Source organism: Mustela erminea, chromosome 18 (assembly GCF_009829155.1).
Source record: "Mustela erminea isolate mMusErm1 chromosome 18, mMusErm1.Pri, whole genome shotgun sequence".
Lineage (NCBI taxonomy): Eukaryota > Metazoa > Chordata > Mammalia > Carnivora > Mustelidae > Mustela > Mustela erminea.
In genome coordinates, this window is record NC_045631.1 from 45,459,899 (window position 1) to 45,479,482 (window position 19,584).

Genomic DNA, 19,584 nt, shown 5'->3' on the forward strand with positions numbered 1-19,584 from the left:
AAATGCATATATATCATTATAATTACATATGCATGGTGTCATGTTCTGCTTCCCTTGTCTTCACTATATCAAAACATACTCCCTATGGACTTAAAAATTATAAATTTTAAAGGCTATGTAATAACATACTAACTGAATATACAGGTATTTCTTCAGAATTTTCAAAACATCAACTGAACATAATGTGACTGATTTATATTAAGGAGACCTCTCTTGGCTATAACTAAGTAATGACAAGGGGGAATAAACACCAAATGAATGAGTAAGAAGAAAGCACAATATATCTTCTTATATTTGGGGTGAAGAAAAGGTATAAAAAGTTCTGTGCTAATAATGGCGATGGTGGAACAACAAAAGAAAGACTATTTACACCGGAGCTGGAATAATAAAATAAATTAACTTAGTGTTTGATTAGGTACTTAAAGTTACCTAAATATCTCAACATTTAAATTCTTCCTGTAAAAGCCTGCCAATCTGAATCTTTTTGTTTTTCCTAATTGAAGTAATTATTTTTACAACAATTTTTGATATGGCAAGGTTTTTTTAAGAATGCAACTATTATACTATAGGACATACCCAAACATTTAAAAAACACAAGTCCCTATTGAGAACTGAGTTCTTAAAATATTACGGAGTACTTTATGTGAAGAGAAGGCAGCAGTATCAGTAAGCTTGACTGTTTACTATATCAGCAGAAGCTAGCACTTCTTGTCAGGCCATCTTTTAGATAATGTAACTACTTAGAAATGAGATATAATTCATTAAAAAATGTATATACACAGGTCAAAAAATATGTTTTAATAATATAGTGATTCAGATTTAGTGACAGAATAAAAATTCAACTGCTATAATGATTACCTCAAAAGATTAAAAAAAAAAACAACCCACCATATCCAACATAAAAACTGTGGCAGAGTTATGATGTCAGAATTACACTTCTTGATAGGTAAAACTATTCAGTCAAGAAAAATACAATAAAATGTCAGCAGTGGATACAATGTTGAGGCAGAAGTAAGAATAAACTTTTTAATGCCTTCTTTGTTTGTGAACTATGTAAGAGCCAGGTAACTTCCTCAATAGAGACATTACTTAATAAACTGAAGCACTGAGCTCTAAATAAAGCTAATGAACTAGACCAGTATTTAATAAGCCAGAACACTAAAGAGCAGCAACTAGTGGACAGTTCTCAATGTTTATCTTCTACCAGCCCATAGGTGATTATACTAGTCCCCACCACTTTCCAAACCATGTTCTATCTGAATCACTGTTTCAGTGTTCTAAGAAAAAGAAATGAATCAAATAACAAAATCAATTATTTCAAAAGTTTGGTAGGAGAAAAGGATCTAGTATTTGATCATTAGTTAAGAGTTTGTTAAAGGTATACATTTCACATATATACATACATAAATAAAACATACATACATACATAAAAAAAAACTGGGATTGCAACTTATCAACCAGTACATACTATTCTGAAGTACTGGTAACCAGACTCATGACAATAAAGAGATGTCTAACAAGAAAACTTCCTGAGTACCAGTCCCATCAGTAAGACATAGTCTTTGCACTTCATTAGCACTTACCACGCGTTATAATGTCGCGGATTGACTCTGATAGCATTTCGAAAACAAGCTAATGCTTTGTCTAATTCTTCAGTTAATACAAACTCATGCCCTAATAGAGTATAGGCATAAGCATAATTTGGATCAACCTGGATAGCTCTCTGGAAGAATTTAATTGCAATATCATGTTCGCGTTGCAAACTGAAACAGTTTCCGGCAGCACACCAGGCCTTAAAAAAAGATGGAAACAAAAACCAAATATATAATTAAAATTTTGTTTCAATTTTTCTAACAAAACCAAATTTACGACTAAAATCAAGACTGAGACCTCAATGAGAACAGAAAAACAAAAACTGAAGTTATCTTTTTAAAAAAAATTCATTTGAGAGAGAAAGGGAGCGTGAGCACATGAGCACGTGAGGAAGGGGCAGAGGAAGAGGCAGAGGGAATCTGGAGCAGACTTAGCACTGAGCCTGGAGCCTGGAGGGGGAGCCCTGAGATCAGGACCTGAGCTGAAACCAAGAGTTAGCTGTTTAACTGACTACGCCACTCAGGCACCCCCTAAAGTTTTAATGGATACAGTTGATCCTCATTGTTCATGATTTCATATTGGTGAATTTGTCTACTCATAAAAATTTATAGGGTTTGTAAAACTGAACTCTACACTTGGGAGTGCCTTAGTGGTCACCCAACATATGAGTTGTCCACCAGGCACACTCTCAGTTGAGGTCAAGAAAGGCGATTCTATACCTCCTTCATCTCTCATATAGAGCTGACCAGAGTATAGAGTGTAGGGGGCAGGGCAGGGCAGGACAGGGCAGGGCAAGAAGCTCTGGCTCTGTGGCCAGCAGGACAGAGACTGAACCCTAAACCTGGCACCTGTCATAGGGTGGCCTCAGGCAAATCACCTTAACACTTCTGAACTTTGTGTTCTCTTTTATATAAAATAAAGATAATAAAATCTACCAGAATGTGTTGCTTTTTAGGATTTAAGATTATAATCTGTGAGAGGTGTGTGTGTGTGTGTGTGTATGTGTGTCTATTTCCCCCAGGAGCAATGATCCAGTCTTTGTTAATTCAGTGTTTACAGAAACTACTGATCATAACTACTAAGGATAGTGAGAATTAACTATTTTTAATTTAATTCTAAGATTAGATATGTTATAAAAGTACCCTAACTATTCTTGAGATGCAATGAAATACAATTCTTATAGGACTGGAGCATGTAAATAAATTGTGCCTTTGTCTTACAATGACAATAAAAAAAACACTACTTTATTTTAATTCAAAATTAGCACTTTTTCCAATTTACATTTATTTCTGGTTAATGAATACTAATGCTGCTGACAACAGCAATTTTTTTTTTTTTTTGAAGATTTCTTTATTTCAGTGAGAGAGAGACAGTGCATGCATGCATGCACACGCCATGGGTAGAGGCAGAAGGAGAGGGAGAGAAACTCAGGCAGATTCTGCACTGAGTACAGAGCCTGACGCAGGGCTCAATCTCGACCTTGGGATCAAACCTGATCTGAAACCAAGAGTTGGATGCTGAACCGACCACACCACCCAGATGCCTCAACAGCAGTTTTAATATAGCCAGATCTTGATTAATCTTGAATTTATTTTAATATATGCTTATGAATCTGCACATGTTCTAGGAGTTTCTCTTCTCTGAGTCCCTCTCTGCCTGTACAGAAGGGTGCAAAAGTAAGTGTGGATGATGCTAAATGGTGTTTGAATTATTTGCTTCATTCCCACTTGGCCGGGGTGATTGGAAGACAACTGCGTAAGGGAAGTAATTTCAGTTATCATACCTCTGGTGAATTTTTATCCATGTCGGTTAAGTCTTTTGAAAGAACTGAAAGAGCAACATCCTTTTGAAGATGCCAAAGTGTTGTAGAGTAGATCTCCATGCCTTCAACTCTGTAATTCTCAATCCTTCTAACCTCTGAGAATATTCTTTCAGCCTAAAATTAAAAAACTAGTTAATGGGAAAATAAGTTGACACAATTTACATATATACAGGGAGAACACTGGGCACTATTCTCATAGGAACTAAATGCTGCTTTGCTTTACAGTGTTTATGTGAATTAGTAACAACACAGGGTCGCAATGAATAATGTTCCACAATAGGTCAAATATTGATGTAATCATACTCACACTTAACCTAGGTATACACAACTCATGATAAATACATTAACTGTGAAAAGAAAACCTACGTTTCCACCAAAATGACAGAGGAGAAATCTATACAAAGTTATAACTCATAAAGGACAAGTCAATTATTTTATTCTCAAAAAACACATTTTCAAGTTTTAATAATGGCTTTACAGAATAACAATCGCAGGAAAAGTGAGAGAAGAATGATTTCTGTAACATAAAACTACTTGTGCCCTGACTTTTATTAAGAGGTTGAGTTTAAAAACTTTAGGGGAAGTCAGGTTCAGTTGGCCACCAATGCTGTGGCATGTTGAGCACTGAGCAGACCCACCAATGTCATACCTGCAAGGGGACTGACTGCAGCTCCAGGCTAGTGACTCCCTTTTCCTCTGCAGCACTAAACTAGCTTTAGGGTCCCTCCTCAGCTACTTTTTTCCTCCCCACACTCACAGCTCCCAGAACGGTTTCTTCTTGAAGTCTGAGGCTTTGGGTTATATGAAACCAATTAGTAGTTCCCTAGTTTATCATTCAAAAGTTCAGAATTCTAAAAGTCAAGTTTAGTTTAGGAAAAAAAAAAATATTGGGATTGTTCTTAATAAAATGAAGATGGCAGAAAATACAGAAACAGCATTTATAAAACCAGGAACTCCCAAGAAATGGCCATATACTATCTAGGATTAGCTTAATGATTTGTAACTTCCCTGCAATCCCTTAAAAGTTACAGGTAAGTTTTTCTAAAAGGCACTGGTTGTAAGAAGACAGACCGAACTACAAGGCAAATGTAGTTTTTGGAAATCTTTTGGTTTCAAATTATTCAGGATCTATTGTTTCCTCTGAAAAGTGACTGTGGATAGACAAAAAGAAAAAAAAACTCATGAAATTAAGCTGAAACAAAGGCTTCTGTTTAGTTAAATATCTGGGATGCTGCTCTATAATTAGAGATAAATAATAAAAATTATGTATTTTAAAGTACTAGTGAAATAATAAATTAAAAATAATTTTCAAAGGGGCTTGCCAAACACAGCTTTTGCCTATGTATCAGTAAAGGCTCATTATCCAAATATGGAACTTCTAGCAATGAATAAGGCTGATCTGTCTACAGCAGCACTTTTTTTTTTTTTAAAGATCTATTTATTTATTTGACAGAGAGAGACACAGCAAGAGAGGGAACACAAGCAGGGAGAGTAGGAGAGGGAAAGCAAGCTTCTCACCAAGCAGGGAATCCGATGCGGGGCTTGATTCCAGGACCCCGGGATCACGATCTGAGCCAAAGGCAGCCGCTTAACGACTGAGCAACCCCAACACTTCTTTACCATACAACAACACATGAATTGGTATCTTCTTTATTTATTCTCTACCTAGAGGAACACTTCACCCCCAGATCTTTGCATGGCTCATGAAGGAGTCACCTCTTTTCTCTGAGCACACTTTAGTAAATATAAATAGCACCATATATCATTGTCCTGTAATCCCCTTACCATGCTTCATTTTTTTCTTCCTATGACCTATTGCAATCTGTCCTTATACATGTATTGGCTTACAATCTATCTCTCTTATTAGAATGCAAGCTCTATAAAGGCAAGCAATTATCTGTCTAGCTCTGTTACAGAGTCTAGAAGAGAATCTAAGACATAACATGCACTGAGTAAATGAGGAGCTGAAAGTAAACAGGGGAAAAAACACAACTTTGTAATAAACCTCATAATTTATTATTATTTTTTTATTTTTTTAAAAAAGATTTTATTTATTTATTTATTTGACAGACAGAGATCACAAGTAGGCAGAGAGGCAGGTAGAAAGAGAGAGAGGAGGAAGCAGGCTATCCGCGGAGCGGACAGCCCGATGCGGGGCTCGATCCCAGGACCCTGGGATCATGACCTGAGCCGAAGGCAGAGGCTTTAACCCACTGAGCCACCCAGGCACCCCTAAACCTCATAATTTAGAGAAATTTTATGATATATAGATTTCTTGAACTTTTAAATAATTTTTTAAAGTTTATGGCTGAGGAGAAAAAATGCTCAGAAGGTAAACTGGGTAGGAAATTTAAATTGGAAATTAGAATTTTCTTTGGCTTTGTGTTAATAATCGTCTCCTTTTCTGGTATAAACAGATAACTTAAGCAACAAATGTAAATAAAATTAAAAGGATAAAAGGTTTGAGAAGGACATTATGTCCTCCATTATATACAGTTTTCTTCATAGCATTTTTGAAGTTTATAAAACATACTAAATGCCAAAAACTTATCCCAGTGGAAACTCGCATATAGTAGAAAAATTATTATAAACACCTATTACATGGTAATATATATTTTCAGATCCAACTGAGTAGGGTACAAATATTTCACATAGGAATATATGGATGTTGGTGCCTGGATGGCTCAGTCGGTTAAGCATCCAACTCTTGATTTCGGCTCAGTTCATGATCTCAGGGCCTTTTTTTTTTTTTTTTTTTTTTTAAGATTTTATTCATTTATTTGACAGAAAGACAGTGAAAGAGGGAACATAAGCAGGGGCAGAAGAGAGGGAGAAGCAGGCTTTCTGCCAAGCAGGGAGCCTGATGTGAGGCTCGATCCTAGGACCCCAGAATCGTGACCCAGAACTGAAGGCAGACACTTAATGACTGAGCCACCCAGGTGCCCCATGATCTCAGGGTCTTGAGATTGAGCCCTGTGTAGAGCTCCATGCTCAGCACAGAGTCTGCTTTAGATTCTCTCTCTCCCTCTCCTTCTGTCCCCACCCCCCAACCACCACACTTGAGCTTTCTTGTTCTAAAATAAATAAAATCTTAAAAAAAAACAAAAAACAAAAAACAATATAGGTATTGGATTCTCTACAAATCTATCTCAAGCAATCTTCTCAAATTTAAATTACTCAACCCTTAACACAAGAAAAAATTATCTATTTATAAATTAAAATGCTCAGAAAATAAATATAAAGGGTTACATAATAAATATTGACCTTTTGGTTTTTGTTTGTTTTTTTTTTTTTTAATTTCAAGCAGCTGCAAATTCAGTGTGGAGCCCAACGTGGGACTTGAACTCATGACCCTGAGATCAAGACCTGAGCTGAGACCAAGAGTTGGATGCTTAACTGATGAAGCTTCTCAGGTGCCCCTAAATATTGACCTTTAAGATCTAGCTGTCTCAATCACAGGCATTTTAATTAAATTTAAATTATCTCTAAAAAACATGTATAACAGTTTTCTATACTTACTTGCATATATTCTGAAAGTTCAAAATAGGCCCTTCCAATTTGGCACAGTACCCAACCAGTATTGTAGTGGTGAGAAGGTAGGTGGCTCAAGATATTTATAGCTTCTTTGCAGTTGTATGAACACAAAGCTAAATAGCCTTTCCCCATTTCACGAAGAAGGCTCATCAAACCTTCTAGGAGAAAACAATATAGTAAACAAAGGAGAAAAACACAATAAAACAGTTTGGTTTTCTAGAAAGGCTAATTACAAAATAATTAAAAATTCCAACATTTATCTAGAAAAAAATGGAAGGTACTTTAATGAACACTAAAAAAACTTACTTAAATAAGTGAATAAATAAAACACAAAGAAGATATTAAGCATTTAAAACAGACCTGCTGCTGCTTTCTGTAGATTAAATGCCTGGATCTGAGGTGTGATTGTGGAGATTTTCCCTTCTGAAATGATGGAAGAGTCCAATTTTGTAATTTCCAGGCTATCATTTATGTTAGGTTGAGTTATTCCTCCTTTATTAGTTTTACTTTTAGTTTTTCTGTTTGGGATTTTAGGTGGAAACTTCATTTTTAACTTTTTGCTATTCTCCTGTAAAAAGGAGGAAAATTCCACACTTGTTAAACTCATATATTTTAAGACCTCCCAATCCTTTCTCAAGTGTTAGTCACAAAATAAATATTTAAAAAAAAAACTGAAATTGACTGGTCTAAATTTTTCTCAGAAAAAAATGTATAATAACAAAAATTTTCAAAGTCATTTAATTTTAAATGCAACAATCCTGAAAATAAGTTGTATTAATGAATTAGTGCGCAAGCTGTATCAGTATTATTTGCTGCTCTTTTCTGAAAGTATATAACTTTATTATTTAAAAATGAGAAAGTAAATGGATGCAATATTACCTGATTGTCTGAGAGCATTATAACTAGTAAGTTATAAAATTGTTGATTTGTTCATATCAAAGTTAAAGATTAACCATAACATTTGTCAAGGAGCCAAGAAAATTTACCAAAGGCATAATGAGGTCCTCCAATTGCACAAAGAAGTGGGCAAAGAACACACTGGAAATTTCCATATATCCTTCCCCTAATTTTCCTAGGGAGAATATCTGACATAACCACAGGCCACCATCAAATCCAGGAGACTGGAATTGGTTCAATACTATCAACTAAATGATGTATCTTATTTGGATTTCATCAGTTTTTACAAATACTTTTTTTTTTTTTGATATGATAGTTCTATGAAATTTTATCACATGCATGATTCGTGTAATCAACCACCACAATAAGGATATAGGACTGTCTGACCACTACATAAAAAAATTCCTTTGTGCTATGCTCTAGTAGTGGTAGCTTCCCCTCCAAGTTCTAACTCCTAATAGCCACTGATCTGTTTCACATCACAATAATTTTGATTTTTGAACAATGTTTTATAATATTTATTAAAGAACCAAGTAAATTTATAAATGTTATAGAAAGCTTTATAAAATAAAAATATTAGAAAAATTAAAATAGTCTCTGAATTTACTTATTAGAGATGGAGAGGGAAGCATTAAGTAAATGTGACATATGGAAATCTTTAAATTACCTTGGTTGTAGAGCTGTCACTAGTAAAAAGTCGTGAACTTCTTCGAGGCAGTGCGTTTGGGGGAGATGTGATAGTGGGGCTCAATACCTGAGGTGTTGTACTAAAAAAATGATAAAAGCAGACGTCAAAAACAAAAAACAAACAAAAAACTAAAGAAACAAAATCCAGCTTATGACCATTACCTTTCGTTTCAATTGAGATACATTAAAAAACCCCCACATTCATCATGTTTGTACTCTAAAGTTGATGAGTTTGGTTGGTCCTCTGTCATCTCTCTATGAAAACTCAGAATTTAGAAGCTATCTGTGTTATCATAAAATAATAAAGATTACAGCTCAGAGCTTAACTCCATCTGAAATTGCTAACTTGAACTTAAAACAATCCACATAAACACTGTGAATCAAAGAGTGATAAACACATCTATAAACTAATTCTCTCTAGCCCTCATTTGCAACCATAGCAAGTTAGAGAAAAAAAAAGACAGCTGGACATGGATAGCTTAAAAGTGGGATATTTGCCAGCAAATAAATACCATTAGAACAATTATTATTTCTTTATAAATTCAAACAACGACATCAAGGTTTATTCTGTTTAAAGCCAAAGGAATCTAATGATTGCCTACGTACTTTTTTGTTTTTAACTTTAAAAGGCAAACCCTAAGACACAAGGATTCCATTTTTAGAAAGTAAGCCAACTTAAAAATCACAAGTTACCTGAAAGAGGATAAGTCTATGGACTAAATGGTTTACAGTTTATGTGAAATCCCACTAGTTACCTAAATTTGAGTCTAAGGCTTCTGAGAATAAAAGACACTGACCAGTGAGTACAGAAAGCCCAGGCTGCTCTTACCTTTTCAAAAGACAGAATCTCAGTGTAGGGATTATAGCAAGTGAGGTCACTTAGACTGATGAATCAATTTTATTTTACAATTCATTTTTAAAGACGCATTTATAATTTTTATATTTTTTAAAAAGATTTATTTTAGAGACAGAGGGCAGAGGGAGGGGCGGAAGGAGACCGTCTTAAGCAAACTCTTTATTGAGTGCAGAGCCCTATACAGAGCGTGATCTCATAACCCTGAGATCATGACCTGAACTGAAACCAAGAGTCAGATGCTTAACTGCACCACCCAGGGGATTTGATATATATTTTTTTAAATTAGGATTTTACTCTTATTATTTTAATTTTTTTTTTAATTTTTTAAAAGATTTTATTTATTTATTTGACAGACAAGAGATCACAAGTAGGCAGAGCAGCAGGCAGAGAGAGAGAGAGGAGGAAGCAGGCTCCCCACTAAGCAGAGAGCCCAATGCGGAGCCCGATCCCAGGACCCTGAGATCATGAACCGAGCCAAAGGTAGAGGCCTCAACCCACTGAGCCACCCAGGTGCCTCTGTTTTAAATTTTTTTTAAAAAGATTTTATTTATTTATTTGTCAGAGAGAGAGAAAGAGCAAGAGAGAGAGAGAGAGAGAGCACAAGCAGGGGGAGTGGCAGGCTGAGGGAGAGGCAGGCTCCCCACCAAGTAAGGAGTCTAATGCAGAACTCGACCCCAGGACCCTGAGATCATGACCTGAGTTGAAGGCAGACGCTTACCCAACTGAGCCACCCAGGTGTTCCCCTAGGATTTCTTTTTTTAGAGAAGATTAGGGTCACAGCAAAATTGAGAGTAAGGTACAGAGAGATGTGCCATATAACCCCCCTCCCCTGCAGCATCCCCCCTTATCAACATGCCCTACCAGAATGGGACATGTTACAGGTGATGAGCCTACACTGATGTATTATAAAGTCTACAGTTTATGACAGAATTTACCGTTGGGTTTTATTCATTCTATAGGTATGTGTGAATATATATAATGACATGTATCCACCGTGGTGTCACAAAGAATATTTTTATGGCCCTAATCCTCTGTGCTCTGCCTACTTATCCCTCCCCCTCCAACCCCTGGAAACTACTGACCTTTTTTATTGTTTCCATAATTTTGCCTTTTCCAAAAGCTGATTCATTTTTAAGTACAATATCCTTTATTTGAACGATGTAATTTATGTTATAAATGTGAATTATATGTTGTCAATAATGTTACCTCATTATAGAAAACAGTTTGTCTGGGAAGTGGGAGGGAATAATTTCATCTGCGGAGCAGTTTATAGGGAGGACAAGCCTAAGAAAAATGTTGAGACTTCTTAAAAGCCACAAAAAGTTGCGTAAGTATAACATCAATCTTGTGGGGGTAGAAGCAAAAATAATAGTAAGATAATTTGGAAGCTAGGAGGATGAAGAAGATGACGTCCTCCTATATCATAATTTTCATTATGGTTCTGTTAGCTCCAAAGGCCAATAAAAGAAAAAAATGTCTGAAGTCTGACAGGCATCAGGAAAATGAATCAGGATATTGAGTGAGTTTGAAACATTGGTTGTAGCACATGAAATGTACTAATTTCTTTATAACTTACATCTGTTTAACTAGGAACTTGAGAATGAAAGGAATGTGCTCTAGAATCAGACTGTTGAGGTTTGAAATCAGTTCTATCACTTATTACCTATGTGATTATGTGCCAATTATATAAAACAGTTAAAAAAAAAAAGTTTTGCAGGGGCGCCTGGGTGGTTCAGTCATTTGAGTGTCTGCCTTCGGCTCAGGCGGTGATCTCAGGGTCCTGGGATCAAGCCCTGAGGCCACTCCCTGCTCAGCAGGAAGTCTGCTTATGCCTCTCCCTCTGCCCCCTGCTCATACTTGTTCTCACTCTCTCTCAATCTCAAATAAATTAAAAAGAACTTTAAAAAAAATTAAAGAAATTTTGTACATAATATTTTATGGTTTCATAATAAAATATGAATGCTAGTTATAAAGAAGATGCTTTGGAAAGAATATAAAAATGATTTTTAGAGGTTAATACATGTAGAGAAAATAATGACATACAAAATTTTGGGGGGAAATTTAGCTAAGAGAACTACGCTATTCTAATCATCTTTAAAAAAACAACTTTCTTTAAAAAAGAACAGACTTCCACTGCCAATGGTAAATGGAGTAAAATGGACCAGATTTACTACCCCGTCTTTAACAACCAATAACACTGAAAACAAACAAACAAACAAACAATGCTTTTCAGATATCGGACAGAAAGCACATATGCCTGAAGAGAATTCTGAGGACACAGTGCAGGGAAGGGGAATAGAAGTCAGTGGTCTTCCTGTGTTGAGAAAAGGTTGAGACTTCCAGGAAGTGAAGGCAGCTAGAATAGGAAGGTCAGAGTACTAGAAAGGGGAGCTACAAAGAGGTAGAGCTTCAAAGATCTGCTGGAAGTTTTCCTAGAATCTGCAGTTGAAACTGAGTAGTGCAACCGTTTAAGCATGTTATAATAAAAAAACTCACCTGGTCTTTGTCCTGAATTCTTGAGAAGCAGCTTCTAAATGCTCAGAATTTCTCTCTCTTTTTAAAGATTTTATTTACTTATATGACAGAAAGAGAGAGAGCAAGAGAGGGAACATAAGCAGGGGGAGTGGGAGAGGGGGAAGCAGTCTCCCCACAGAGCAGGGAGCCTGACTCAGGGCTCCATCCCAGGATCCTGGGACCATGACCTGAGCTGAAGGCAGATGCTTAACGACTGAGCACCCAGGTGCCCCAATGCTCAGAATTTCTCAAGTGATACGAGTGTCTTTGTTCTTCAAGGTGGGCCCCTGAGACCACACCTGAGTTATGCTAATGAAATGACTTGTGGTGGGGCCCCAGACAGTTTCAGGATACTGGGCTGGCCTTGCCAGAAAGACCAACCAGTGACTAGAAGGCTGAAGCTTTGAGCTGGCTGTTAACAGCCTGACCTTCTCCAGGAAGGGGAGCGTGGCTGGAGAATGAGTTAAATCACATGACCAATGACACAAGCTATCATGCCTATGTAATATAACTCCAGTAAAAACTTTCACTACCAAAACTCAGTAGTGCTTCCCGGTTGGCGAACACACTGATGCACTGTTGAGGTGACACGTCCTACCTAAGGGAAAAGACACAGAAGCTCTGTATTTAGGACCCTCCCAGCCCTCGTCCTGTGGGGTCTTGCCTTGGGTCCTGGTCTGGTCCTGACTGGTATACCTTATAATAAAACTTTAAGTACAGAACTTACCTAGATTCTATGAATTGTTCTAACATATTAAACCTCAGGAAATAGCAAGAACCCTCAAATTTGTAGGTAGTTGGTCAGAAATGAAGGTGGACCAGGGAAACCCTGAAATTGTAGCTGCCAAGTCAACAAGATTTGTTAAGTCTTGCTGGGACTATCATTTTAGCCTGAAGAGTCTATGCTATGTCTGGGTAATTAGTATCAGAACTTACTATAGTATTACAGTGAGGAAAACTACCTGAATCTAGAGAAAAAAATACTGGAAAGGAGCTGGCAGAACAATTCTTGGGGCTCACCCTGGACTGGGAATAGCTCAGATTTTCAATAGCCAGAATGAAGAAACCTCATACTCAACAGGTCATTGAGTACTCAAAGGACACTGCCTCAATAGTGGGGCAAAATTAGTCTAGACTAAAGGCCACTCTTGTCCTACCCACAAAACTTAAAAATCAAGACCTAACAGGAATAAAGTCTTAACAAGTAACTGCCTCCCAGAATAAAACAGAAATACTTAGAAGATGATAAAATAGTCCAGCACTCAACAATGTAGAATTTCTAATAACTGCCATAAAAAAAACAACAACAGCAGAACTAGGCATACAGAGAAGCAGGAAAATATAACCTATAGTGAAAAGAAAAAAAAAAATCAATAAAAAACAAACCCAGAAATAACACAGTAAGACAGCAGACAAAATCATTAAAAATCATTATAAAAATAATTATAGATATATTCCATACACTCAAAAATGTAGAAGAAAGAATGTGCATGTTAAAGGAGAAAACCAAATCAAACTTCTGGAGATGAAAAATAGAACATCTGAGATTAAAAGTCAATCTATATCCTGGCTGGGGTTAATAACATAGTAGACACTGCAGAAGAAAAGATTAATGAACTTGAAGACATAACGATAAACACCACCCAAAATGAAACAGAGGAAAAAGACTGGAAACAAAAATGAACACAGTACTGAGCTGTGAGGGGCAACTTCACAGTCTAAAAACACATACTCAGTGTCCCAGGAGGGAACAGGGGACATGATTTGAAAAAAATACTTGAAGAAATAATGGACAAAAATAGCTAAATTTAATAAAAACTACGAAATTACAGATCCAAGAAGCTCAATCAATTTGAAGGTCAAGAAAGAGGAAAACTACATGATAGCATATCGTGATCAAATGACTTAAGATCAGAGATAAAAAGAAAATTGTAAAACCATCAGAAAAGAAATATATTACATATGGAAGAACAAAAAATAAGAGTGACAAACTTCTTGTCAGAAACAAAACAAGCTAGAAGACAGTAGAACAACATCTTAAAAGAAAAAGCCATGAACAAGAATTCTATATCTAGTGAAAATATCTTTCAAAAACAAAAACAAAGGTAAAATAAAAATCTCTTTCAGACATACAATAGCTGAAAAAATTCATTACCAGCAGACTTGGACTATAAGAAATTTTAAGTATTTCAAGATGAAGGAAAAGGATACCAAATTGAAATGTGAACCTATAGAAAGAAATAAAAAGCACCGGAAATAGTAAATACGTGGGTAAATACAAATTAGATTTTTCTTATTTTAAAAAATCTCCCTAGAAGATAACCGACTATTTAAGAGAAAAACTATAACAATGTAAATGGGGTTTACACACATGTAGGAGTAAAATCTCTTGCCACAATAGCATAAAGATAGGGAGAGGAGCATAAAGCACACTGTTATAAGGTTTTATACTATATATGATGTGGTACAACATTACTTGAAGATAGACTTTGGTAAGTTAAAATATATACTGTAAACACTAAAATGGCCTCTAAAAAGACAAAACAGAGTAACTGTTAATGAGGCAGTGTTAGGCTGAACTGTGTTTCCCCCCAAAATATGCTGAAGCCCTAACCTCCTGTACCTGTGAATGTGACTTGTTTGGATTCAGACTCTTTGTCGATGTAATCAAGTTAAGAAGAGGTCATTACGGTGAGTTCTAATTCAGTATGACTGATGTCCTTGTAAGAAGGAAATTTGGATATAGAGACACACAGGGAGGATGGCCGTGTGAAGACAGAGGCACATACTGAGTCATGCTCCCATCCACTAAAGATGCCTGGGACTACCAAAAGCTGGAAGAGACAAGGAAGGGTCTTCCCTTGGAGGCTTCAGAGGGAGAATGGCCCTGTCAACACCCTGACTTTGGGTTCTAGCTTCTACAACTGTGAATGAATACACTTCTGTTGTTTTAAGCCATCCAGTTTGCAAGAACTTTGTTACAGCAACTGTAGGAAACTAAGATAGGCAATAAAGGAGATAAAATGGAATAAAAAATACCAAAAAAACCCACATAAAATCATCAATAGTTGATGTTTATTAGTTAGTATAATTGTTTAGCTTAAGTGAAATATATAATTCCGTAAATTATGTTTATGTATTCTTTAGGATTAGCATTTACTCAGCCTATATAATATTGTTCTGCAGGAGGCCTCAGGCTCCTTCTCATAACTGAGCCTCAGGCAATCCCTGTCATGTGTCTGTGAGCTGGCACTTTTGAGACTTGCCATGCTGGCATTTCAGAGATAGAGGCCTTTTACATAGTCAAGGTTTATGTACATGTGTATCTATTTTAAAACTTCTGGTACATGTATCATTCTTCTAAAATATTAGCTATGGTTTGTTTTTGAATACTGCAACAGAAAAGAGAAACCCTATTTAATACCATTTCTGTGTGGCAGTGGATTCATTATTTAAAGATTAGCCAGAAGATTAATTTTATGATCTGTATATAGAAGTGCATAATAGGGGAAGGGGAGAATGAAACCTATCTGTATTTGACCAATGAAGGTCATGTAATAAGAAAATTATTTTGGAGAAGTGTTCAGAATATCTAGTTTAAACAAATTCATGAGGGAATCAGAGTAAAATAAAAAGAAATTTTGATTACTTTTGTCTTAATTTGTATTAAAATACTCAACTAAAAATTACACTAGTTTTTCAGTTAAGTTGAAATGCCTTTCCCCCCCTCCAATATTTTATATTTAAGTAATCTCTATACCAAGTGTGGGACTCAAAATTACAACCACGAGATCAAGAGTCGCATGCTCTTCTGACTGAGCCAGCCAGACACCCCTAGAAATTTCTAATTTGACATATTTAAAATTTACAATAGTCATTCTAGAATTCTTGAGAGAGCAAAAACCTGCCTAAAGTGAATAAAATGTTTTATAGCAAGAAAAGCCAACAATATCAAATAATGACACCATAATAAATACCTTGTTTGCGGGCCAGAACTTTGTGTTTGTGCAACAAGAATTGGGGTTACCTCTCGACTATTTCCACTCTGTGAGAAGACAGACTTTGTTCCAGTTTGGCCGATTCTGGCAACAGACTGTAAAACACAAAAAGTCTAAGGTTTGTGAATTATAAATTGCACTGAAAATGGTTAAAAGACACCATGATGCTCCCATCTACATTTTCTCAATGCAAGATTTCATAATACATACTTGTTATCTGTAAACACAAATTATTGTTATTATTAATGTTAATTAATATGTTAGGATCAACATCAAACTATTTCATTCTTTTAACTTCAGTATTTTTTTTTTTTAAGATTTCATTTATTTATTTGAGAGAGAGAGTGAGAGAGAGCACAAGCTGGAGAAGTGGCAGAGGGAGAGGGTGAGGGAGGTGCAGACCCCCGCTAAGCAGGGAGCCTGATGTGGGACTCTATCCTAGGACCCTGGGCTTATGACCTGAGCGGAAGACAGATACTTAACCAACTGAGCCACCCAGGTGCCCGCTTAACTTCAGTATTTTTATCTTTATACTAGCCTTCCATTTTTTAATTTAGTTTTTTTTTTTTTTAAAGATTTTATTTATTTATTTGACAGAGAGAAACCACAAGTACACTGAGAGGCAGGCAGAGAGAGAGAGAAGGAAGCAGGCTCCCCTCTGAGCAGAGAGCCCGACGTGGGACTCGATCCCAGGACCCCGAGATCATGACCTGAGCCGAAGGCAGTGGCTTAACCCACTGAGCCACCCAGGCGCCCTTTAATTTAGTTTTTAAGGAAAGGCTCAAACTTCCTAAAAATTCCTAAAAAGGCCATTATTACACATTTTCCAGGTGGGGCTAAGTGTTACAAGAATTTTAAGACAGCTACTACTCTTTAGATTTATAATCTAACTCAGATTTATGATCTAATATAAAAATAATAATAAGTAAGATTTAACATCCCTTCTTTGACACTTAGAAGATATTCTATAGTAGTTCAGAGGAATACATTTTTAAAAACTACCCGATTATTTTCCATATTCCAAGCATTCTGCTCTTGGAATTAACACTTCTTTGTAGTGTGTTCAATTTCCCATTAACTGCTCTCTGTTCCTGTGGAGGAGTAAAAAGACCTCCTGGCCCTCTGTCTTCTCTAATTTATCAACTTACTTCTATTCATTTCCATCACTTGGCTTCTTCATAAAATGATCTGTGACTGTTGTATCAATGGTTATTTTTAGTTTTTTTTAGTACCAGATAATTTTCTTCAAAACTTACTACTTTGACACTCACTGTACATAATTCTCAAACTTTATAATGATAATTAATAACTTTCTCATCAGATATGAAAGCCTTATTTTGGCCTTTCCTGTATTCAATATGAATGATCATGTCCTCCTTTTTGAAACTGTATATAACTTCCAAAATAGTATGGTATCTTGATTATTTGTCCTAGGACTTTATCTGCAGGATCTTCTTCCTGCCACTGTTTTAAATTAAGTATGCTCTGTGTTCTTTTGCTACTCTCTTTTCCTAGGTCAGCCTGGCTACTTTGACAACCTTATTATTTCTATCACCAGGCCATATTCTCTCCCCTATGACTATCCATGAAATAGTTTTATCTAATTTACCACCACCTCAAAATAAAACTTTATAATCCTTCCTTTTCCTCTTCCCCAAGATGGAACCTCTACATTCACCCAAGGGACAAAATTTAAAGTCATTTCTGGCCCTTCCTTATTTAACCAAGATCTGTGTACTGTACACAATACTCAGTTTGATATTTTTAGTTGATACAACAGCAGACCTACAAGTAGAACTTTCCGATGAATGTATTATAGCGGGGGAAGTAGAGAACAGGAGCAGAAGAGGAGGAGAAAGCAAGTGGCTTTGTTGTTTGGGCACTGAAATCACCTACCCAGCACTGACTAACCTGTCCTTGATTGCTATGGCTTGCCTCGTTTTGGCTTACTTCACCTGCCATGCTGAATAGTATCCTACTATGCCTTCTTGTAATTGTAATAAACTGATTTTACTACAGTTATACTTCAGGTAGCTGCCAACTCCTATAAACAGGATTTAAAGTAATCCACACATCAAGTACTTTGCAGCAACCCCCCCTTTTTTCCTAGTCTCAGAGTTTCTATTATTACTCATTAATAAGCTATTATAGAAACAAAGCTTCACAGACTCTAAGGAATTTTTGGAGTAAAAAGAACAAGAACAAAACATCTCTAGGAGGGTTAAGGGTTTATATCAGTCATTTACCAGTATGACTTACTTAGCTTCCATTTCTTAAACACCTATTAAGGATGGCAATATGCATTTTAAATATACAACCTAACTTATTTCCACAGAAGGTAACCCTTTACCACAGAACTATTTGAAGCAAATGGCACTTTGACCTCTAATGCCATAGACCTATAAAAAAGTACATTATTTAAAAAGTCTCAAGACTTGCTGCAGTATTTATTATAAGGATACTGTCAAATATTTTTTATTTTACTACACATTTACTATAAAGTTACTATGCATCTATAAGAATCTGCCATAAAAAAAACTTTATTATCAGAAATAGCTGGCTTTATGCAAGTCAATGTTTTTTTCATGTTAATTAGTACACTTAAAAGACAAATACAGTCGTGGAGACAAGTAAAAAAATGGCAGGTATAATTTCTGCTATTTATATTCAAAGTGATAGAAACCAACCTAATTTCACTTAAAAAGGGGGAATTCAAAAGTAAAAATCTGAATGTTTATTTGGCTACAGGCTAAAATCAGCTATACTTGTCAGTTACAATTTTACATGGCCAAAGAGCAACCACCTTTACGTCTCCTACTATAACCAGCGGCTTATGACAATGATGACCTTCTTTTACATTTAGATCAACAACTCTAAGGCAATGGTCATTATATAAAATTAGATTCTCTCTGAAATTGCCTTTAACAGATCGGAATTTTAAATAAATTTCTTTTACAAACATCAAAACTGTATTTTACATGGGAAATACCTTTTTTGAAGGGGCTCCAGTAGATGGCACGTCAATTACAGAAGATGTATTAGTGTAGTTTTGTAAATAGGATCCATCTCCAGGACTTGGGGTTTCTAATGGCAAAATCCCAAAACTGAGAAGAGGTTGAAATCAAGGTGTCAAAAAGTCATCAAGGCATATATAAAGCAGCAGTATACTTAAATTAGAAGGTCTAAAAGGAAGAGAATGGCAAATCAGTCTTGGGGGCAGTGAGGATCTGAGGGGCAGATTTAAAATAAGCTGTGAATGTAGACTTTTCCACCCACCATAACTAAATTAAAAAAAAAATAATCAAACAAGGAATTAAATTGAGCAACAACTACTGATATCAGGAGATTTATTGGAAATAAAGAAGAATGGCTTTGTAAAAGCAAAGATCCAAATGATCAAATTATTTCAAATTCTTGGAATTTACAGGATTTGGCCACTGTTACAGAGAGACTATCTCTAGAGACCACTGGATCCATCTGTGGATTCAGGGAGTTGTCATCTCATGGCCATGATGTTTTAGTAACTCTCTGGCCCTGGGACCCAATTCATAGCATCTGTTCTAGCACAGAATCTTTTATTTTGACACTTTTGGATAGGTATTCTCTGGGCTGGGTTCCTGTATTTATACATATATATATATTTCTAATAATTTTGACAAAGTATTTCCTATTGATAGGTGTCA

At 35.9% G+C, this 19,584-nt stretch overlaps 1 protein-coding gene across 1 annotated transcript in view; it reads right to left on the bottom strand.

Moving 5' to 3' along the window:
- Positions 1-19,584, bottom strand: part of CDC27 (cell division cycle 27) — a 72,339-nt gene that overhangs the window by 21,231 nt on the left and 31,524 nt on the right. The window contains 9 exon segments of the mRNA XM_032320159.1: positions 1,584-1,792; positions 3,377-3,529; positions 6,935-7,104; positions 7,310-7,517; positions 8,514-8,613; positions 11,886-11,916; positions 14,115-14,131; positions 15,881-16,014; positions 18,891-19,005. Coding sequence (XP_032176050.1) covers positions 1,584-1,792; positions 3,377-3,529; positions 6,935-7,104; positions 7,310-7,517; positions 8,514-8,613; positions 11,886-11,916; positions 14,115-14,131; positions 15,881-16,014; positions 18,891-19,005 — 1,137 coding nt within the window.